Source organism: Micropterus salmoides, unplaced genomic scaffold (genome assembly GCF_014851395.1).
Source record: "Micropterus salmoides isolate LMB-PRFRI ecotype aquatic unplaced genomic scaffold, ASM1485139v1 Ms_hic_scaffold_20, whole genome shotgun sequence".
In the NCBI taxonomy this organism is placed as follows: domain Eukaryota; kingdom Metazoa; phylum Chordata; class Actinopteri; order Centrarchiformes; family Centrarchidae; genus Micropterus; species Micropterus salmoides.
Window position 1 is genome coordinate 18,041,658 of NW_024041151.1, and position 24,201 is coordinate 18,065,858.

At 39.7% G+C, this 24,201-nt stretch overlaps 1 protein-coding gene across 5 annotated transcripts in view; it reads left to right on the forward strand.

The window, feature by feature from the left end:
• Positions 1-2,115: 2,115 nt before the first annotated feature.
• Positions 2,116-24,201, forward strand: part of rai14 (retinoic acid induced 14) — a 43,909-nt gene continuing 21,823 nt past the window's right edge. For 3 of the 5 annotated variants that reach the window (XM_038733551.1, XM_038733556.1, XM_038733554.1), the window contains exons 1-2: positions 2,116-2,365; positions 3,766-3,847. In XM_038733551.1, the coding sequence (XP_038589479.1) occupies positions 3,812-3,847 (36 nt within the window). In that variant the 5' untranslated portion in view covers positions 2,116-2,365; positions 3,766-3,811. Of the gene's footprint in view, positions 2,394-3,126; positions 3,216-3,765; positions 3,848-24,201 lie in introns of all 5 variants that reach the window. The other 2 variants (XM_038733552.1, XM_038733553.1) reach the window with 2 other exon arrangements.

The window sequence follows — 24,201 nt, forward strand, 5'->3', positions numbered from 1 at the left end:
TCGATGTACTAAAGTAAACATAAGGCAAAAGCTGAGCTACAATGCTTGCATGTTTGCTGGAAGTCTGTTGGAGAATATTTAACATAAAAACATAAAACTTGGGTAGAATTAAATATTTCATTCAACAACATAACATCTGAGCTTTAATATGTGGCAGGTTAACAAAGTCCAACAGTATGAATGTTAGCATGTTTTAACCCTGAAAGGCCTTTCAGGTGGTCGCATAAAATTGAAAATCCTATAACACATCTTTTTCATACTCCTTTGCATATTTAAACAATGGTGGTGATATATATTACATAATCCTATTCACCTTTAGTGTCTTGAAAGATGTGTGGAATTTCACAACACATTTAAAATCTGTTTAATCAAAATTAGTTTTGGGTTTTTTTTCTTTATCACACTATTAACCAGAAATTTCCAGTAGCACAAACATTCCAGTTTTATTCCCGTCAAATATTCTGAAGGTTTTTACAGAGGGGTTTGTTCAGAAATCATTCATTTAAAATAATATATATAATATATATATAAACAAAACATTTTTTATGGCTGTTGATACCTATTTTCTGATTTATGGAGTGATAAAAAGAAATATCCAAAATTCCCTCTGTAAAACCCTTGAGGCTAATAAGTCAACAAGATGAATCAAGAATTGTGAACCATCAGTTTTGCTTAGAGTTCTTAATAACCATGCACCTAGAATGAGGTATTTTGTCACTTACAATAAGTGAAGCGTGTGTGCTATGCATGCATGCACTACATATTTCAACATAAACAGGAGTATACCAAGTCAAATGTTTTCTCACATATGCAAAAAAGCCCATGTTTCTATGGTTTGTGTGGAGCTAAACAGTTTTATTACATACTTTTTATTTGGCTATTAAATATAGCATTCATATTGCAGACCAATAATGTATTAAATAACCCCTCCACTAGATGTCACTGTCTTAACATGTAGTAAGACCTCATGCCACTGCCTACATTCTTTGTTGAACTATAAATGGGCGTCATGGCACTTGTTGAGTCAAAATTTCATATAAAAGGGGGCCACGCCTTGGCGAAGCACACTAACCATTAAGCAGGCGTGTGTTTCTCTGCCTCACACTTTTACTTTTTCTGATAGTTTACACAGAAATGACCAAATGACATAATTTCAAAGATAGGCATAGGCCTACAGCTCATACTCATTTTGGAAATAGTAGTCTACTTTCAGATCTGCTAGGGCAATCTGAGCAGATCATCATAGACTGTGTGATACTGAACATTTGCTTTGAATGGATGGTTTTGGCATTATGACAGACACACAGACAGTGAGGCAGCCTTGGTATTCCATCTTAACAAATAGCATTAACATTACAAGGTTACAGCTCAGACACGTTCTTACCTGCGTTAATGTGTTTCATCGCAGTGCTGTTGCAACATAGACCCATTTCATCAGCATGACTTCTCTGACTGGCTATTTCTCAACCATAGAGATGATACACACTGATTTACACTTGAAGACCAGTGAACACATTATGCCAAGCCTAATACAAACCCCGTAAAGACAATTGAGAAATGTGTTCCTTGGATCTGGAGGAGCTTTGTGAAGTCTAAGGTGCAATATGGGAAAAGTATAATCCAACTTTTTGGAGCTTGGCTCATAAGGAACAAACATCAGAATATATTGCCCCCTGCTGCATTAGGTTTTTTTTTAATTCTGTCTCTTGTAATGCTATGCTTGAATACCACTTTATGCAAATACAACCATTCACTCAGTTTAAATTGAAAACACATTAAATGTTTTGAAATATGTCATAGTTGTATTAGAACTTCTTCAACTCACCACTCGCCAGTTATTTGGGGGTGGGGGTGGGGGGGGGGGTGTTCAGGAGTGGCCCTGTGGTGAATTAACAAAAGGGTATGTCAGTAAAAGAGTAAAATGGATTCTATTCTATTATAATTTATTCTATTCTAGCTGTGTGAGTGTGTTTTTGAGGGAAATACCCATGTAACCAGAACATGAATGGGAATGGGGCACACTGGAGAACACAAGAGGGCTCGCTCGCCGCGGTCACGAGAGCATTGGGAGAGTGACGTCACTTTCCTAAACCGGGCAACAGCAGTTGAGCTGAGTCCCGAGCGAGAGGCAGGCAGTAGTCGGCGAGGAGCTCAACTTTTAATGTATGCGGGCCGAGTCGGGCCAGTGTGTCGGCGCGCACTGCTTTCTCCTCCTTTATGCATCCTCCTGTTCGACTTGGCTCAACAACTGCTTGCTGGTTTCTCACCGGCTCGGTAGCTAAAGCTGTTTTTGGCACAAAAAGCGGTTTTGTGTCAGTTTCTTTTATGTTGTCCAGCCCTCCTGCGACTCCCAGCACGTAACAGGGTGAGTGTGTCCAGCAATTTCATATCATGTAAGTAGTTGTTGGTGGGAATTATGGCTGGTCATTTTGACAAATAGCCTCAGAAGTAACTGTTTGTAAGCCTCAGTGGCAAATGAAACTGCTTGTATGTACGGCAAAGCGTCCAATCTGATATTCAGGGGTTTCATGATAGGCGTCGCGCGCATTTGATGTGCTGAACGAGTTTTACTCATGTTTGTGCATGCATTCATGCATAACTTCCATTTTCTAAAGGAGCAGTATACACATATGCATAGCTAGCTGTTAAAAAACCGTGCACTGAACTGTTTGTTGGTAGCAGTTGACTTAATTTGTGCTTTAACAGTGGATTCAGTAAGTGAAGTTTGCTGTCCCAACAGTGAGACAACAGATTTATATGATATCTCTGTTCATTTTTCTGATACCTGTAGAGATTTTCACATTCCACTACCACTTCATAATTGTTTTTTGGATCTGATTTGCCTTTGATAGACTGTTGATATTCTACAGCAAGTCACATCAGGGGTCCCCAGAAAATAAATATTCTCCTTATGAATGTTGTAGGCAATTATTGGCGAATGATCTGAATGGCTTGAATGTTGCCAGAGGACCCCAGACATGGCTGTCCTTGATGCACCCACATACAGCACACCCTCTCTAACACACCACTATTTGCCCATGTAAACAGTTAAAAACTCTTTGAAATCTGAACAACTCTTCCTAACAACCTATTATGAATACATAGTATAAACTATTATTCCTTCAGGAACTGCCAGTAATCATTGCAAAGAGGCTCAGCTTGCTTACATGGTGCTCCTGGTATACACAGAAGACCCTGGAAATATTAATAATAAAGTAAGTAGACTTATTTTGACTGGAATGCTCACAAGGGTATTTAGGGAGTAAATCACTGACAAGGTCATTTCAGGAATGGAAAAACTGGAAATCGTCAGAGACAGTTAAGGCACAAAAATACAGTCACCAGAAATCCCCAAGGGTTCTGTGGTGATTTAAAACATCCTTATAGGAAACAATACAATTCCGGATACCATTTCCAGGTTTAAATTAGAATCACATGTGGTATGCAAAGTTCATTCCCAAAACTACCAATTAATTGGAGAGGGACTGATACTAGAAGTCATGATGATGATGAGGCTTTGATAAGCAGCATCTTTTAGTTTTTATAAGGAAAATGTAGATTTACTATGGCTATAGACTATTGCCACTGTAAATACCTGCTGCTGCACTGGTTATTTACGCCTCATTGATTGTAACGTGTGTGGGGAGACACAAAATACCTGAAGAGTCAGGTAGTTTTGTCTTCTCCGAAGCACTAAATCAAATTTGAAATGAAAGCAAACGTCACTGATGCCGAGTTTAAACATCTGTGTTCTTTTCTTCACAGCCTTGACTGAGTGATTGAGTGAGTGACTGCATGGACCGGACTGAACATGAAGAGCCTTAAAGCCAAGTTTAGAAAAACTGATGTAAGTACTGCAACATATGTTCCTGGCTATGTAATGTGTGTGTGTGTGTGTGTGTGTGTGTGTGTGTGTGTGTGTGTATGCCTCCATGGCTGAGTCAGTGTCTGTGTATGTATGGCTGTAGCAGTCGGGGATGATTTCTGATAGGTTTCTTCAACCTCGGGGTCAGCAGCACCCCGTGGCTTGTTCATATTTTGCAATTCAAGAATTTTTTTGAATTCTTGAAGATTTTTGAAAAATATAATAAATAGGTTTGAATCATGATGTCGGTGTAATCCATTTAGAGCTTCCCCAATGCCCTTTTCAACTGAAGGAGTATGCCATGGACCATTTTACATGACAACTTGTCAGCTGTAATTGCGGGTGTCATGAGATCTTCAGGACCTAAAAACAGGATCGTGAGGTTCAGAAACCATGATTTATGGTGTTAGCGATATGACACAGACTTTTATTCAGACATGTTGAGTCAATTTGGAAGGTTTCTGTAGAGTATTATGCACTTTTTTTTATTATTATCACTCCTACATAGACCACAAATGTCTTCAGAGACTCTGCGTCGCTCCTGATCGTGGTTTGATCTTGCTGACTATGAATCAGTCTTTAGGGAGGAATTTTTTTATGGCTGTTCAGTCATTCATTCATTCGGTCTAAGATACTCTACACTCAGGAAGTGAGGCTCTCCACAGCGTCTGACTCATCTGTTGTCACAGTGACCGTAATGACACAGAGCCAGACGCCAGACAGGAAAAATCTGGAGGGTTGCTGGATGAATGGGATAAGTTTTAGGGGATGGAGGGAGTGTCCAAAGTAGAGAAGTTGGCGAGTGGAGAGAAGAATGCCAATTATATGAGACACTTGGTTTATGTAGACAGTTTCCATGAGATTAAGTGTGTGTGGCAGGGCGGGATGATGATCTTTGGTTAAATGCCATGCTCTGTTGAGAAAGAAACTGTACTGCGGAGGAAGAATTAGGTGGAGTACATCCCTGATTTTACTCAATTATAGCCACAAGATACTGCAAGGCATAACTACTGCATGGATTGTAGAGAGCAAAATCAAATCATCAGGAACCCACCTGTATCTCATATTGAAGAACTTTTAAATGTAAAGTTAAAACCGTTCATAAGGAATACAGACGCAAATTGATGTAAATAGAAAATTGAAAAACAACCAATTCTTCCTAGTGTTGATTTAATCACTGCACTTTTACATGGCCCCACTGTGTAATATTAGTAAATTATTGCAAATAATGTCAGCTGTGTGGGGGAGTACAATAGTGTCCATTGTTCTAGAAAATTTTGAGGCGAGCACTGGGCTGCAAGGTCACAATAGTCCCACCCATAGTGCGTAAAATGGTAGTGGCTGTCTCACCTTTACTGGGTGTTCTCCAGTCAAAACCCGCACTGTTACAGTAAGAGATGTGAATTGTGTGAGATAGATGCTTTTGGAGTGAAATGCACGTCCTCACTGAAATAGCCAGTCGTAGGCGGCATGAGAGAAGAAAGGGAAGAGCAGTGGATGGTGAATGTTGCTTAGAAACACGACTGAAGCCACTTGCAGTCATGCATGCCTTTGTAGACCTCACACCCACATACAGTGTCACACTTTGATCGCTTGGATGTCTGAAAATCTTCCAGTTTTTTTTGTTTTTTTTTTTAATTGTAGTAAATTGTATAAAATTTGGGAAACGAAACAACAGAACTGTGGTGCTGCACTTGTCACAGACTGCTGACAGCAGTTTGGACTGATGTACCAACTCTTGCACTCACACACATCAGTAATGATGCATTATTGTTTTGCTGTAGAGAATTACATAGTTGAATAACTGATCTGACTGCAAAAGCATGTTTATTTCTGTGTATTTTGTGTTTCCTGCAAAGCCCTGCCTGTTGTCCACCTCAATACCCTTAGTGTGTGTCACGCTGTGTGTATTGATTATGTACTATAATCAGAAAACAGTGTATTTCAAAAAGCCTATTAGATATATAATTTACACATTACAGTAAAATAATACACTCTTTTAATTATAAGAAAGATCCACTGATGTACTTTTAAAGACAAGGTATGTGTAATCCCTTCTTTTTTTTTATGCACAGGAATCCTGGGTTAAAGAGTGCCAGCACTGTATTGCCCACATGGTGATTAAAATTAGTGTTCATGATTAATATATGCAGAGAAAAAACATTTCATAGGCCAACATGTTTATCCTCTGAGCCAGTAGTCATTCCATTGTTTTTTATAGTAACCCAGAACAACCGTAATAGAAAGAAAATATCTCCTTGGTTCTATTTTAGGCTGTGTGTGTCAGTGACGGATTACCCAGGAATGTCCCCCCCCCCCCATTTTTTAAACAAAATAACAGAAACTTAATGCCTCTGTAAATAGCTTTTCTATGAAGTCAAGATATTTCCAGATAATGTGTAATGGAATCTGTGTTTTAAGTGTCAACTCTTTACTGAATGCTTAATGTTGAGGATCCTCCTCCAACTGAATGCATCAGGCTGCCAAACCTTTACTGAAACACCTCCACAACTTGAGGCCTAAATAAGGTAGAAATGTTAAAAATGGGACTGGAGGAGAAAATAAGATGTATTATAATACTGTAATATAACACAGGCAGTATAAGGGCTAAATGTTGATCTGGATGAAATGGGCTTATAATAATACCTTGATTGTATCATTTTCAAATTCCTGGCTGGCTAATGTTTTTAAGAGGTGTTTTTGTTTCTCTACTCTTTAAAGACCACAACATAATTCTAACACATATACAAATCTTCATCAACCAGATCTACCCCTTTAAAAACAGCAGTATAAGAAAATAATCCACGTGTTTGTCCACGTCATAGATAGATACTGTGGATGGCTTGCTAGCTTGCTGACAGGACTGGGGCATTGTTTGTTTGACATTGCACAGAAAAAGATAACTAAGGCTTTTTCACAGCAGACCTTTTGACTTGTCATAGCAGGGAAAGCACAGGTCTTACTTAAAACATTAACAATGGCTTTGTGTCATAGTAAGCAATGACAGTGAGCCATCAAGCACGTACGAGACTGTGCAGAAAAACTGAGCTCACTTTTAAATTCTATTGCACATCATGAATTTTCCTAATGAAAAATATTTAATGCTGAACTGTAGGAAATGTGTAACTAATTATGTACAAGACACCTAAAACCTTCTATTTGATGTAGTAAAACAGCCATAAATTATATATTGTGGTTGGAATATTAAACTTAATATACAGTAAGGGTGAGAGTTACTAATAGGGAGCTAAAGAACATGCATACAACACCAGGTTGTCCTTTTATACCATTAGCTAACAAAAGTCAAGTTTATTGTGTAAAAGTGTTTTATCTGACTTTATAGGCACACAGAGTATTTACTGTAAGGTTAGGAGGTAAATTTAGCTTTCCCCACACTATACTTTATGTCATGAGGTGATCTATTATTGATAAGACTACTGTACTAGATTGTATCAGAAGCTCGCAGCTTCAGAAGTTTAGCAAACACAATGTCTGAGAGCAACCACCAGCAATGAAAGAACTGCCCATCCCTCCTTTGCATCTACCAGCAACAACAGTGTATAGTACAAAACACGTGTGTGATCACATCCCGACTCCACACAGAGCTTTGGGATCTTTGTGTTTGAAGCCATGGCGCTCATATCGACAAGTGGCAAAGAGGCATGATGACAAACAGTGGGGAATAAGTTTTTAGGGGGGACAGAGGTGTGCTAGCCTCTCATCCCACTGTTAGACATTGTTGCAGCTGCCTATGAAGCCTGGGTTGCTCTGCTCTGGGCTGCGAAGCGTTGGAGGGGCGTCTTCGAGAAGACTAGTCAAAACGAGAGGGGCCGCAGTCTTAGCGCCAGGGAAACCAAGCCCAACGCGGGATGAGGTTTTGAAGGGCAACCAGCTCCTTCTGTTGCGGTACAATTTTCATTTGTTATAGACTGCAGCTTTAACTTTGACTGACAGTCTGGCTTCTTACCAAACTGCTACATGAAAGGAGGCTTTTTGATACCAAAGATGTGAAGGTCAGGTTGTGTATAGATTAGTGTGATCAGTGTGATCCTCTGAGACTCACAAGGGAAAGAAAATTTATCGCACACCATACATGCACCCATTTGCTGTTGAATGTGGAATACTTTAGTTTTTGTGATGTAAGGGATGATTGAGGCAGTAGGCTGCAGAATGCAAACTTAATCATCAATATGCATTGAAATTAAAGTGGCAGTTTACGCAGTGCTTAAATGACCTTCCACTTCACAACATTAATTTGCCATTCTCCACCATGACTTTACTAACTTGATGCAGAGCAGCTAAAATGTATCTCCTCATTTTACCTTCCTTATCACAATATGTTTTGGTGAGCTTTTTGACCATTCTGTATATTTAATTGTTATGAAAATATGTTTTGCTGTAGAAATACCTTGCAGACTAGCTTACAGCCAGACACTCAGCACAATGTGTCACCAGGTTAAGTAGATCGGCTTTCTCAAATGCTGCACTGTGAATGCACTGTAAGGCTAAGCAGTGTGAAAACACCGCCTACGCTTAAGGTGCTCATGCATTTCCAACCTTACATATTAAAAAGCTGAATTGCTGCACAAAAGATGAACCTAGAACACCACCGAATGTGTGATTTTCTTCACAGATCACACAGCATTGGTAAAAGCACTGGGATCATCACGGCTGTGTTGCGGTCTGACGGTTTTCCACATTAAATTTCTCCATCAGAAGGCTGTACATGTCAGTACCCAAAAGTTGAGTAACACCAGTGTTGCTTTATCAGACACTGTGAGCAGGTGTATAGTTAATGCAAGGTCAAACTGAAATGGAGGAATTCTGAAAGTGTGTGTGTTCGAAAATGTTTGCATTTCTGTGTGCTAGACATAAGTGTCTGTTTGACGGTGTCATGTCGTGCGTGAATATCTGTCTTTTGGGATACATCATCGACATTTCTGGGTTTTGTTTGGGGATAATTTTGGCTAAGCCTATTTGACCAAACAGTCAGTATGGTGTGTGTGTGTGTGTGTGTGTGTGAGAGAGAGAGCAGTGTTTAAGACAAGCACACGGTGCAGTCTGGTTTCTGGGAATAGGGTTGGCAAACAGCCACAGAGAGAAGTGCCGGCATTCTGCTTCAGCCATTAGCTATCAGAAATGGGTTAGACGTGTGACCTGCACATGATGTCAATCAGAATGATTCTCTTGTGTTCAAGCTACACCTTATTTATTAAATATGAATGTCTGTTCAGCCAGTTCACGATCAATTTCACTTTGTTTTGATACGTGAGAAACTGAGGTGTGCACACAACCTTTGCAAAGTAAGACAGTGTAAGACTGCAAATGATACTGTATGGTGTCTAACGATTGATCACCAATTCTTCCCCTGTAATTATACTAATTTAAAAAATTCATATCCCGATATAGGCCATTTCATATCCCAATCACAATATATCCCGATATAGAACTTTTTGTAAATTCAATTAAATATGGCATTTCCAACTGTAACACAGAATATTTCTCTGCATTATAAAGGTGGGGTAAGTGAGAACTTAGAAGGGAGAAATCCAACACCATGACAAATACCATGATAGTGAACGAACCCACAGCAAGTAATGTAACTAATGTTAGGTAGGTTGTGGATTAACACACTGATGCTACTTGCTGCTGCAAAGCAAACATGAGAGGACGAGACGGTCCCAGAGCAGCACAGCAGCTCCAGACAGCGACACTCACTACTCTCATGCTACTACATCTAAGATCACAACTTGGTGAACTATACAGTAAGCTGAATGTGGGCAAGTCATTTAATGTTATGTTAAATTTGACGTTAACGATATCGCACACCCCTAAAACTAATATGAGCATAATTGTAGGAGATTGCAGTTATTATTATGGGAATATATTGTGTAGGCCAAACAGCACCATCTGTATTTATGTGAACATTTTTTATTAGATTTAATTGGAATACAAGGCTAAGATTTAGTGTAGTTTTAGTACTACTAGATAGGGTATATTATTACAATACCATATGAGTTTCGGTACTGATACCAAAATGAAAGTTTTTTTCGACTCATAAAAATGTAAAGAAATATAAAGTTCTCGAATGTTCAGCTGTGCAAGTAGTAACGAGCAGCCTAAAGTTGACATGAATTTTGATTTAAATCAGGAAGTATCTGATCAAAGAACAAATTTCAAAGCTTTCAATACTTGATAGTTTTCAATACTTGGTACTAAAGACACATTTTGGTTGAGAATAAGAAGTTATTAAAGTTTAATAACCAGACCTAAATATTACTCAGTATACATAGTATACAGTAAAACAATGCAAAAACCATTCTAAAATGTAGAAAGCCTTTTAAAAACATAATAGCTTTTCTTGAGGGCTTCTTGAAATGACCTTAATGTGAAATGTAATGAAAAACAGTCATGCGTAATTAGTTTGAGAAATGTTAATTAAATCCTGTAGTGTGCATCGACCCTTTGAAACCACATTAACGACTCTGTCCCTGCTGTTTGAGCAGAGCTGCTCTAAATTAGTTAATTTGCTTAGACTTTTATCTTACTGTCAGCCTTTTACTACCACCCCACAGTAACTGAGTGGCTGCGTTGGTGTTCACACATGCACACAGATGCTTACATGTACACCTTTGTTGGTTATTGTGTGTGTATTCCTGTGTTGACATTGGTTCTGAGATTAAACCCTCAAGCAGCCGTTCAAACTGTCCCATTACTTAAACCTGCTCCCCCAGCTGCTAGACTAAGCAGGATTACTCAAAGCTTTCACATCCATGTGTATAGACCAGTGTCCACAGCGTATGCACAGACACACACCCTCCCTTTGTCATCCAGTCTCTCTGCGTGTAATTGATGTGTGAATTATGTTGTCTCCTCTCACTCCACACAGCTGTTTCATAGCTTCAATTCATCCGAGCTACATGACACTGGAGACTAAACTGTACATGTACTGTGCATTTACTGGTTGCTGCGTTTTTGGCACATATTCAAATCTATAGTCTGAATTTAGCTTTGTAAGTAGTAGAGGAATGGAGTCCCTCTTATCAGGAGTTATGAAATGTGTCTGCTGTGTTAACTGGAGCAGCACTCCAAAGAAAATCACATGCCGGTCATCTGAAAACATTTCTGAATAGTGCATTGTGTGGTTGAAAATATTTAATTGATAGTCCTTGCTTTTTAGTATACCAAGGGAAATATGACCAAAAACCTGAAAAGATGTTGCACCCTACTTTTATCCATGAAAGTCAAAACACACTGCAGTCACAAAGTAAAACACAATAATGCAGCAGTCCTTCAATTATAGTAGGATTCTTTTTTAACTGAGGCACAGCCTGAAGTATCCACTTGGCTGTGTTTGATTTGGCACAGTCTGACTTGGTTTGGCATGGAATGGTTTGCTCTGGCTGGGTGTAGTGAAAGGGTATTAGTACTGTGAGAGACTGTAAAACCTCAGGGGCGACCCAGCATTAATCTGGGGGAGGAGGTGGAGGAAGGGTGTACGTCTGTGTATGTGTTGTCAGCAGGAGATAATACAGCAGTCCAAGGGATAACTATGGCCTTGTTCACACTTAACGTAGTATTTTATCTCTAGATATACAGAAAAAAAAATAGCTACGTCATCCAGCTAGGGCTGGGCAATATGGCCAAATCAATATGGTGTGTATAAAAAAAAAAGTAAAATTAAGTAAAAAAAATTTCAAATAAATATCTTAATAGAAAAATTGAGTGCTGATTTAGTTGTTATTCAATTAAATTGAATATTTATTCAACATTGTTATATATTGCAATAATTATTGTTATAATTTTATGGCCCAGCTGAAAGATATTGCAGAAAGTGTCAACACTGATTCAAAAATACATGTGTAGCCGAGAAGGAACATTTTGGGGTGAAATGACCCACCAGCCAATCACATGGGTGTTAAGCAGTTTCATGGGTTTTAGAGCTGAAACGATTAGTTGAACTATATTAGTTGAGCAACAGAAAATTAATCAGCAACTGTTTTAATAATCAATCGTTTAAGTACATTTAAGCAAAAACATTCTCTAGATCCAGCTTCTCAAATGTAATTACTGGCTGCTTCTCTGTTTTACAGTGGGTACGGAAAGTATTCAGACCCCTTTAAATTTTTCACTCTTTGTTTCATTGCAGCCATTTTCCAAAAATCAAAAAAGTTCATTTTATTTCTCAGTAATGTACACTCAGCACCCCATCTTGACAGAAAAAAACAGAAATGTAGAAATTTTTGCAAATTTATTAAAAAAGAAAAACTGAAATATCACATGGTCATAAGTATTCAGACCCTTTGCTCAGTATTTAGTAGAAGCACCCTTTTGATCTAATACAGCCATGAGTCGTTTTGGGAAAGATGCAACAAGTTTTTCACATCTGGATTTGGGTATCCTCTGCCATTCCTCCTTGCAGATCCTCTCCAGTTCTGTCAGGTTGGATGGTAAACGTTGGTGGACAGCCATTTTCAGGTCTCTCCAGAGATGCTCAATTGGGTTTAAGTCAGGGCTCTGGCTGGGCCATTCAAGAACAGCCACGGAGTTGTTGTGAAGCCACTCCTTCGTTATTTTAGCGGTGTGCTTAGGCTCATTGTCTTGTTGGAAGGTAAACCTTCGGCCCAGTCTGAGGTCCAGAGCACTCTGGAAAAGGTTTTCGTCCAGGATATCCCTGTACTTGGCCGCATTCATCTTTCCCTCGATTGCAACCGGTCGTCCTGTCCCTGCAGCTGAAAAACACCCCCACAGCATGATGCTGCCACCACCATGCTTTACTGTTGAGACTGTATTGGACAGGTGATGAGCAGTGCCTGGTTTTCTCCACACATACCGCTTAGAATTAAGGCTAAAAAGTTCTATCTTGGTCTCATCAGACCAGAGGATCTTATTTATCACCATCTTGGAGTCCTTCAGGTGTTTTTTAGCAAACTCCATGCGGGCTTTCATGTGTCTTGCACTGAGGAGAGGCTTCCGTCGGACCACTCTGCCATAAAGCCCCGACTGGTGGATTGCTGCAGTGATGGCTGACTTACTACAACTTTCTCCCATCTCCCGACTGCATCTCTGGAGCTCAGCCACAGTGACCTTTGGGTTCTTCTTTACCTCTCTCACCAAGGCTCTTCTCCCCCGATAGCTCAGTTTGGCCGGACGGCCAGCTCTAGGAAGGGTTCTGGTCGTCCAAAACGTCTTCCATTTGAGGATTATGGAGGCCACTGTGCTCTGAACCTTAAGTGCAGCAGAAATGTTTTTGTAACCTTGGCCAGATCTGTGCCTTGCCACAATTCTGTCTCTGAGCTCTTCAGGCAGTTCCTTTGACCTCATGATTCTCATTTGCTCTGACATGCACTGTGAGCTGTAAGGTCTTATATAGACAGGTGTGTGGCTTTCCTAATCAAGTCCAATCAGTATAATCAAACACAGCTGGACTCAAATGAAGGTGTAGAACCATCTCAAGGATGATCAGAAGAAATAGACAGCACCTGAGTTAAAATATGAGTGTCACGGCAAAGGGTCTGAATACTTATGACCATGTGATATTTCAGTCTCTTTTTAATAAATTTGCAAAAATTTCTACATTTCTGTTTTTTTCTGTCAAGATGGGGTGCTGAGTGTACATTACTGAGAAATAAAATGAACTTTTTTGATTTTTGGAAAATGGCTGCAATGAAACAAAGAGTGAAAAATTTAAAGGGGTCTGAATACTTTCCGTACCCACTGTATATTCCATACCATTTGTAAACTGAACATCTTTGAGTTTTGGGCTGTTGGTTGAAGAAAAAAAAAAAGTCATGTTGAGCTTTAGGAATTTGTGTTGAGCATTTTTCCGTATTTTCTGATAATTTAGTTGTAGCCCTAAACAGAAATATCAACTACCCCACTTATCAAATTCACAATTTCAATTCAAGAAAAAAAGAGAAACAAGTTCAAAACTAAACAGTCAACAGTCCAAACTAAACTAAAATGAAATTATAAATGGGATTTCTTACTTTCCATTATTGATTTTATTAAAGGGGCTATATGGTAAGTTTTAGATTTTAATAAATCAAATTTTCATTGCATTGTCAATGGGCTCAAAACTCACTTGTGTGAAGCACACGTCTGTTTTCTCCATTGCTTGCATCAGCCACTATTCTGCTTTTTATGCGAGGTCTCCGGGTCGGATTCAGCCCTGTGTGCGCTCCCGAGTCTCTCTGACTACAGCGACAACACGGCAGCTAACGACATGCAGTCCTCTAACACCATAAAACACAGGCTCCACATAAGGATACAAAACAACAGTACAGGTTTATGTGCTGAAGCCCATCAGACCAAACAGGTTCAGATGATGTCGAGTAAGAACAAAATGAGTATTAATAAAGCTGGAGAAACACAAAGTCATGTTAGCTCACCAGCTAACGCCGAGCAGTTGCAAATGTTATCCGGTGCAAAGTTATATCGCTTTCCACATTAATTCACCAACTAACGTGACCCATGTTACTATCCTGTGTACCACAGATATTATTTCAAAGTGTCATAGCCTGCAAAAAAAGATGTAACGGTAAAAAGTAAATGTGGAACGATTTGTTTACTATCCTATAGTGATGCAGCCAGGAGCAGCCAGCTAATGCTACATTAGCTTGGCTCTGCCACTGTTTGCTTCCTAACATTCAATTCAGATTTATTGCCTTTTACCGATATTCAGGTACACAGCTTCTCCACCGCTCAGTCGCTGTAATTAACATGACCCACATAATATACAACCCAGAGGAAGAGCCATCCACTGACACTACAGTAAATTTTTCCTTACTGCGGTCTTATTATAATGTGCAACACAATCTCGTTAGAATATTCAGCCTAGCTCACTAACTGTTTCGTTATCATCCAATACATGTAGCTGTGCTGACATTGCTGAGCCTCCGGTGAAAGATTCACAGATAGTAAAGACAGTTACTGAAAGCTGCAGGCGAGCTAACGATGTAAATGTACCGTGATCATGTAACGAGCATGGATTAGTTCAACCTGCAGCAGATATTACTCTAATGTTGCAGTGGGAGTTTACCTGAGTTTCCAGCTCTGTCTGTTCTCTAGCCGCGGTCACTGCCTTTTTCCCTGGGAGAATTGTGCCGAAATGCGTCTGGCAGCGCTGAAAAAAGTAACGTTACGGCGCCGGTGTTGATCTGCCTCTGAGCCGGGAACGTTGAAGTAACAGAGCCTGAACATGTCTGTGTGAAAAGCCACAGCCTGCATGCTGGTGTTTCTGCGTTTATTGTAGGATTTCTGTATGAAAGTGGTTGTGTTTCGGATTATGCTCGCTCATGGGTTGGGGCAAGCACGCGTATTAGCACACACCTGGTTGCAATCTTAAAACCGCACCGCTAGTGGCCGCTGGAAACTACATAATGCCCCTTTAAATGGAAAATTAAATTGATAGGTGTTACACAGACTGATACAGCCCCACAAGGTAACCTGTAATCCTCTCAGTAGTGTATGACATTACATTATTACAGTTTGAAAATACATTCCTAACCCTTAAGCTTCTCACGTGCTTCATGTGGCACATTCAAAGGTATTAAAGCAGTCCTTGTCATAAGTACAGTTTGTCAATCTTGACATAAGGCGTATGCAGAAAGTAAATGTCAAATGTTATTTTTGTCTCCTTCGTTGAACACGCTAGATAGTCTCACCAAGGAGAGTATTTTCCTCTGTGTTTGTACTACCCTTGCTTACGGCAAGCATGGGAAAAAGCAGGCAGTCCTCCGCCGCTCACACCAGCGTCCAACACAAAATCTTCCCATGTACAGCCTCACTGACTGTTCTTCATATCACAGCATGCAGCAGACATCTGAGATCCAGCACACTACTGCATTTAGAGGGAGAACTTAATTACTGAATCAACAACAGCTGTGACAATTTGCTCTCCCTGGCTCTGCTCACCTGAGCCACCTCCCCCACTGCAGCTGAATGCAAACCATGCCCACCTCCACAGTGTTCATGTGAATTTGTTGCTGAAGGTTTATTTATCAGTTGGAGTTAAAGTTCTTTAGAAATCATCCTTGTAGCATGACTCACTAGACTGAAGTGTCTGTTTACATAGTTGATGTAGATGAAGTAAGGATGTGAGACACAGCTAATCACTGATGACGGCGGCACCAGAGAGACGGACAAAAGCAGATATGTTGGATGAAGGGGGGTTCAGTTGGAAGGTTGTGGAAAAGGGGGGAGGGGTTGTAAAGAATAATGAGAGAAGAGAAACAAACACGAAGGAATAATGAGGAACAAAAACCGGATAAAGAAAGAGAGATGTGGGAAGACCGTGAGCAGGAGAGAAACCCAAGTTTGGTGAGAAGGGCAGTCAGGCCCCTAGTTTGGTTTAGACGGGTTGTTTAGTTTGGCCTGCCCTGAACAACTGAAACAATATTCAAGCTAGGAGATGGATGGAGGGGGGTGGGGTTAGTCCCCGTTCACCTGAAAAAAATGAGATTTGATGCTTAATGAGATTTTGGAATTGCCCCTGCTAGATTTGCAGTATACTTCTGAGAAGTGTTTTTTTTTTCATTAGCAAAAGCTAATGAGGTGTGTTTTTAGTCCTTATGTGTATGAACTAACCTATCCTGACTGAAGTGAGGGATACAGTATATTTTTTTGCCCTACCCCACTGACTTTATGAGCGGACCTAGAGCATAATGAGGCTGGTTGCTTTCCAGCTCCAGCAGTTTTTTATTTATAGGGCAGGAAAGACTATTTTTGTCTGGAGGAAATGTTGCATGAGGGCTATTTTTGACTGGAGGTTGTCTTGGACCCATAAATGTCTTATGCCAGACGCCTGCATCAATTATTCAGCTTTAAAACACGTACATTCAATGAAAAGAACTGTGTAATAACTTCAATGTAAAGAGTACCAGCAGTAATATCATGTACATAGTTTCTTTTTGCATCTCTAACAAGGTGCAGCCCATAATGCAATGCTGGATATTGCCACAATGCCTGAAATCAAATTTTAATGTGGCTGTAATTTTACATATTTAATATCTGTGGAATGAGCACATGGGTACAATGGGTTTCACTTCCCAGAGTCACAGTGGCCTACAGTATTCCTGTAACTACACAAGTTGTTTATGAGAGGAGCACTAGAAAAGCAGTAAAGTAAGAGGTAATTAGAGAGGTCAAAGGGGAATGTAGACTAATGTGAGTTTTTCAAGCTCTGATAGTGTAGTGAAGATAGGGCGAGGGGAGGCTGATGGATGATGAGTTTTCTTATTTTTGTTTTTTTTTGCTTTCCTCTCTGTAAAATCTTAATGTTGATGTCCTGTCAACGCTGAGACAGAGGCTTTTAAATATCTTTAGTTTATTCAGTTAAATATTAGTTTTACCAGCTTTAGGACAGAACAATCTTCAAGTGCTTATTCTTTGAAATACTGTTTGTGTGAAGCGAAAACATTCTTCCATCTGAGAGGCATTTAGCATTCCAGGAAAAATGATTCTCAGTATTAATAAACACAACTGGAGGAAAGCTAAAAAATAACTGAAATGTAGGCTTAAAGGCACTATGCAAAGCACTACTTTATCTCACCTTAATCTAATCATAACATTCCCTTTTTTAAGTATTATGGCATGATCTGCTGTTAGCAAATTTCATACTAAAAAGCTCCCTTGGCAGACATTGGGTGCTAATAGAGGTGCCAATCAACTTGGTTCTCATTGATGCACAGGGGAGCTCCACCGATTTTACACATCAGAGTCTGTTTACAGGCCTTGGGGAGTACCACTGCTTATGTGAAAACAGTTGTATAATGCAATTTGTGTCTCCAGAGGAAGTGGAGGAAAGTCTGAAACAGTGCCTCATGTGACATCACTTAAGTCAGAGTTGGCTGGTGCTGAAGACCAGAAATTTGAAAATGTAAAAAAATCTGTTGGTGTGGAGTTAGAAAGAAGCGAGTTTACCAGACCTCTGTAGCCTGCTCCTCATCTCTGCTTGAGGTATACAGCTCAAGCCTACATTAGCCGGCTCGAACATAACACACCCAAACCTCTCAATTAACTTTTTGAGTTGCATTGTAGATAATGTAGGCACCAGGTTTTGACAAGGACGAAGAACGTGTGGCATAAAAAAGACAACTTCTCTGTTTCTGCTGCATTGATTTTGATACTTTTTTCAAACTGTCCATTGTGAGTCCGACAGTGTTATAGGAGTGCGATGCTAAATCAATGGAGTACTCTTACTTATACCATTGGCTAATTTTTTGTATATGGACCGTACCAATGTTCATTAGTTTTGAGAATAAAAATTGCCGTTAATCTAAAACAAAGTTGCCAAATGAGAAAATTGTCCTGATGATGTAAATTTATTTCATCATCTAAATGTGCGGCCCAAATTGGGCAGTACTGTGACATACATGGCAGCATCTTTCATTATGAGAGCGACCATCTGGTCTTTGTTTAATAGTTCTGTCTACTAACTCTCTTATTCTGGGTTTGAGTTTCAGACTCTAGTAAACTATTGTGGTGTGTGTGTGTGTGTGTGTGTGTGTGTATGCGTGCACGTGTTGATGTGTGTTTGTACTACAGAGGGCAGTAAGCGGTTTCAGCTGTGGCCCCAGAGAAAGGATGTATTGTTTGAGGACATTTGAGCATCTGCTTTGTTGCAGATAAGGGGTTTGAAGTTAACGTCCACTGCTGATCAAAGGGCAGAGATATTGTAGATGTGTCAGTCTCTGTCTTTCCTTCTTTTTTTATTTTCCTTTTTGTTTTGTACATTGTTCACTCTTCTATCCTCTCCTTTACTTCCCGTCTGTACTGCCCTCCTCTGTCTCTTAACTTCTCTCTCAAACAAAGAATATTCTTTTAACCTGTAGAGAGCTTAATCCCCTTGGGAATTAAATCTATGTTGCTTATGTGTTTTACCTCCTATCTAACCTACTTTTCTTTCTGCATTGATTTAGCTCTATCTTTCGTCTCTGCATGTAATCCCATAGACAGCATAATTCTCATTTAACACAAAAGACTAATCTGGTTTAGTGTTCGAATTGGAGCAGTGGATTGTTTTGGATTTCGTGTAATGTTCAGTGAAGAAAATGCTTTAATAGAGTTTCTCTGTATTTTCATCCTACTAATCTTGTGCTGCTTTGGTTGTTTTTTCCTTTTCTACTTGACATGACCTGGCTTGGTCTGTTTTATTTCCTTTCCATATTTTAGCATTTTAGTAAGTCAGTCTTTCTGGGAATTATATATAGAAATAAGACTTCCTCATAGGGTTGGCGATGTCTACAAAATTTCCATTGGACGATGTTGGTTTCTGTTGTTTGATAGGCTGCGTCATTAACAAGCCCACAAGCGGCTCACCTGCTGCCGTGATAACAGATTGCGGGTGGAAAAAGACGGAAAAAGACGAATTCTGTGTCTTTTAGGCGACTTTATAAAACGTAATGCTGATGGAGAAAGTGGAGTGGACAGGCAGGGGGGAGACAGAGAGGCGGGGCAAGCCGGTGTGTTTGAGGTGTAGGCCTCTTGTGGGGAGAAAGGTGATTTAAAATTTGTAATAATAATGTTTGTGGTGATTAAAATCTGCTTTCACATGTCGGTATTAAGTGAAAAATTTGGGGTTTTTTGCTGGGGGGGGGCGGGGTGTTACAATCCCGATGCCTGCTCAACCATCGACCATCTGTCAGCCATCACTGATGGACAATGGCATCGTCTATTGGCCCAGCCCTACTTCCTCACTCATTCTACTCTGTTTTCCCCCATCTATTTCCCTTCTGTTCTCTATTTATGTTAAAGGTTTTCAGTTTTTCTTGCCCAACTAACAGCAGGGCCTAGATGGTTGCTCTGTCTAACACTTCAGTCCAGAGCAAGATTTCCTGGCAATTACTGGCCAGATCACCATGAAATTTGTTAGGGATACTTTTCATCCCCAGAGTATGATTATTACCAGTGATTTTGGTGCCACCGTCAGGTCAAATTTCCTTTAAACAACATTTCAATCAATCACAAGGCATCTGGAAAAGTAATTTTACATTTCATTTCTGGAAAAGTCATATTACATTTGCTGTGGATATGTATAGTCCTGGTTTTGCCTTTTGCACATTTTTCTAATCTTTAGATTTCCTGGGAAAGGATTTGCTTAACATGAGTTTTCTTTTTCATTGTCACTACAGTTGTGACACAAAGTCTATTTTGGAGAGAATAATATAGGTTTTCTAAAGTAAATGTTCTCCAAATGTGATGCAGGAATTACTGCTTCCTGATCTCAGTTTGTTTTTCCTTCAGAGAACTGAGAAAGCTGAAAAAGCACTCTGGGCAGACATGTTTATGCAGAAACCATTAGGTTAACAAACAGTCACTAACACTTGATGAGCATCTGTTTTCTTTGCACTTTATTCTAAAACTGTAGTAATGACTGTATGTTTGAAGTTGTGATCCCATTATTTGTTTTCAAGACTTTACAAAAAGAGAGAAATTAAGGAAGAATATAAGTGTAATGCAACACACAGAAGATAAATATATAGAACAATTCTTCATACAGTCCAATATCTTCCTGTTTCTTTTTGTCTCTCAGCATGTCTCTACCAATTCATTAAGTTCTGTCTCTTTTTCTAACCTCTTTACCTCGCTTGCTCTCTACTCTCTGTCCTTGTCCTCACAGCCAGCCTCAGGCCTGGACAAACAGGAAACACTTAGTGTTATCAGCCGACTCTTTGTGTGTCTTAATGAGTGTCAGGCTAAAGACAGAGAGGGAACAAACCCTACCGTCCACACCCTGATCCCACTGTAAACACACTTATCGCAGCACAAGAAACAGAAAGAGAGGGAAAACCTGAAAAAGAGGCAGGCAGACAGAGACAGAGCCGGAGAGGACGGGGGCAGTCAGGGAAACACAACTGAAAGCAAGTGAGATCCTTTTCACTTCCCGGTGGTATGCGCAGACCAACATAGTGCTGCGTCGTTCAAGGAATGTTTCGTTCATTTGACCTAATCTTGTATATGACTCAGGAGGAACGAGTAGTCTGAGGGAGTAATTTGTTCATTTTCATGCATGTGGAAATAGTCTTGGACTCTTACGTTCACTCGTCACACAGCTGCTGCATGGGCTCCGTCAGCACAGGAAACAGAATTGATTAGTTCGCAACTCATAACTGTGGGTCTCTGGATTTGAGCTGTTCATTTGTCACGTGACAGCTCGGCTACAGGGCTGTGGTTAGCAGGCAGCACAGGAAACAGAAATGATTAGTTCACGACTGTCAACTGTGGGTCTCTATGTTTGAGTCGTTCGTCACATGACAGCTCGGCCACTGTGGAGCTGACATGAACTATTCATTCACCACTCAGATGGGTCCTCGGAGTCTTTCGTTCATTCGGCAGGCTGAGTTACTGCCAGCGTCGGAGAATGAGAGGCAAGTAGGTTGTAAGGTAACAGTCACTGGACTGACATTATATATCTATTTTGTTAATTATGTGACATTTTATAAAGCATAACGTTATTACAGCGTATGTTGTGCTATAGGTTTAACACAGCCGTTCTGTAACTTTATTCCTGCTAGTGTTTAGAGCTAACAGCTGATGAGAGTTGTTATGGGTCCGCTCCACTTCAGTGGAGCTGTGTTAATATATAGATTTTACTCATGGATAGGGACGTTAGGCTACTGTATAAATGAACACTTTAGAGATATAATGATAGTAATTATAATTATATATGGCTGGTCTGGTTGTAAACTAAAGATTGTGAAAATGGACGGATATAGCAACAGTAGTGGCGATTGAATATTTACAACATATTTCTGTAGTTTTTACATGGTTTGAATTTGGTTGTGGCCCTTGGGGCTTTATAGAACGATGATAGAGAATGAGAAAAAGATGAATTTGTGCATTATAATTTGTCAATTAAAGCAAACCAGGTAGCCTTCCGTGTTTGAGAACTGTGCTGTTTTTTTTACATCGGCCACTAGAGTGCTGCAGCACCGCAATAACCAGCCTTGTTCAAATGAACAAAATGACTCAAAAAAAGATAAGTTCATTTTAATGAATGAAATTTGAAGTTTTGAGTCAGTCAAAACAGTCAGTTTTCCCATCACTAGACTAACAGCAGTCGTACTGGTTTATAATCTTGAACTTTGATGTATTGCTGGTGCGAACCAATGTGGGCTAAACCCTTGCTGTCCAGTGCAAGTCAGTGTAAGCTAGCTAAGCCTACAGTATTCACTGTGATCAGAAATTATCCAAAGTCACTGAGTTCATGTGTTGCGCACATGTTCAGCAATTTTTAAATATGTGGTATTTGGGCAATATTTGACCTGTTGTATCCAGATTATTTATCACGAGAAGCAGGGCTGCAACTAATGATTATTTTAATTCAAATATAATCAATATTTTTTATAATAACACTGTCAAATGACATTGTGAAGACCATGTGAAAGGGGCCGCTCACATTGATAATGAACCTACAGAGAATTACTTTTCTACTAGTTTTTTACTTCCATAAATGGCTATTTTACATTGCAGGGTCTGAGGAATTCTTTCAAACCATGGCAGAGATACATTACATTAAACAAAACAAATTATTTCCACTGTGTACCTGATTTCATCTCTTGTTGTCGAGAGCTCGTATGCATACAAGCAAGCTCCACAAATTTTCATTTTCACTATTGGTGCACTGCAAAGTTATGGTACACTGTTTTCTCTCTCAGAACAGGAGACACTTACCTGCATTATGGCCCATGTTTGGTTTAGAAAACTTTTAAATACACTTTGTGTAATCACGTTTGTTGGAGTGGAGGCCCTCCCTGATTTTGCACCATCTCTGCCAGCACATGATTATTTCATCAGCTTCCCTGCGACGACACGATTTGTGTATGCGGCCGAAACTGGAGCAGTGCATTCCGCTCCACTTAAACCTGTCCATTACATTGTAGTCTAAAGCTATTGGTGTCATGCTGCTCTATCATGACAGCCCATCATTTTTTGTTCAGCCTATTAAAATCACAGAGGCCATTAGGCAGGGTCATGTGATACAGTACATCAGTGTTTCCCCTCTAATTTTTTCTATTAGTGCTGGTAGGGGGTATTTGTGTTGGTATGGGTTCAAAGTCCATTCCAGTTTTTCTCCCACACGTAGTTCTTGTTAATGAGTCCATGATATGAGCATTCACTGCACTTTGGTTTTTGGTTGGAGATGTTTCTTTTACTGTAATAAAAAGAAACCAAGTCAGATTGACCCACAAACTATTTACTTTGATAAATAAAAAAGTCAACCACCCAAATTGTAATTACTCCCTGGATATTTGTAGAGCTGCAACAGACAGAGTAATGATCGACACAGAAGGTTCCAGCTTCTCAAATTTGAGATTTTGCTGCTTTTCCTTGTCTTGCATTATAGTAATTTGAATTTCTTTGGGTTTTGGACTGTTTGTCGGACAAAACAAAACAATTTGATGACTTCACCTTTGGCTCTAGGAAACTGTGAGAGACATTTTTCACTATTTGTTGATGTTATATTGTCCAAACGTGTCGTTAATCAGGAAAAAATATCAGTAAATGAATTGATAATGAAAATAATAACTATTTGCAGCCCAAGATATATATTTTTGCTTTTGTTCCTTGCTGCAGTCGAGCATGACCAGTGTGACGCTTCAGTGCACATAGGGGAAGTCCTGCTCAATATGAAACAAATAATTCAAGAACACTGGAGTGCACTTCTAAGATGCAGATCTATGAAACTCTTTAAGTACACAAAGTTGTGCAGATGTTGTAAGACTGGTTTCTCCGTCACATATGTAAATTGCTTTGGGTAATAATAAATGGCATGGTGATAAACAATGACAGTACATATTTCTATTTGATAGAGAAAGGGACGGTTGACTCTACTCTGTAGACATAGTAGATGTTGACATGGGGTAAAAGCTTTTGAAGAGTTGCCTACTTTCAGAGTGAAACTTTTGCCATGGGCAGTGGGCCTTCCTACCCTTTTCTTTGCTCTAAATACTCAGTAGATTCAAAGCAACTGACATCCAGCGACAGCATGAAGAAATCTTTACTGAAGCGAGTATACACAGAGCTGGTTGTCTCTTGTTACTGATAGTGGTTTTAATGATTGTACAAAGGTCTGAACCCAGAAACTGTACATTATCCAGATCCCTGGATAATGTACATAATGAACGCCGCACTAGCTCATACCTTGTTTTTTCGTTTTCCATCTTAAATCCACACACTAAATTTCTAATTCCTCTCACTGCCCTTTTAGGTAGGACAGTTTTGTTTGTAAATCTTGGGTGGGTTACATCTTAAGGATACATTTTTTTAGTAGTTTCATTGCATGGTGTATTTAAACACCTGTATCTTCTCTCTGCGAGACATTTTTCATTTTG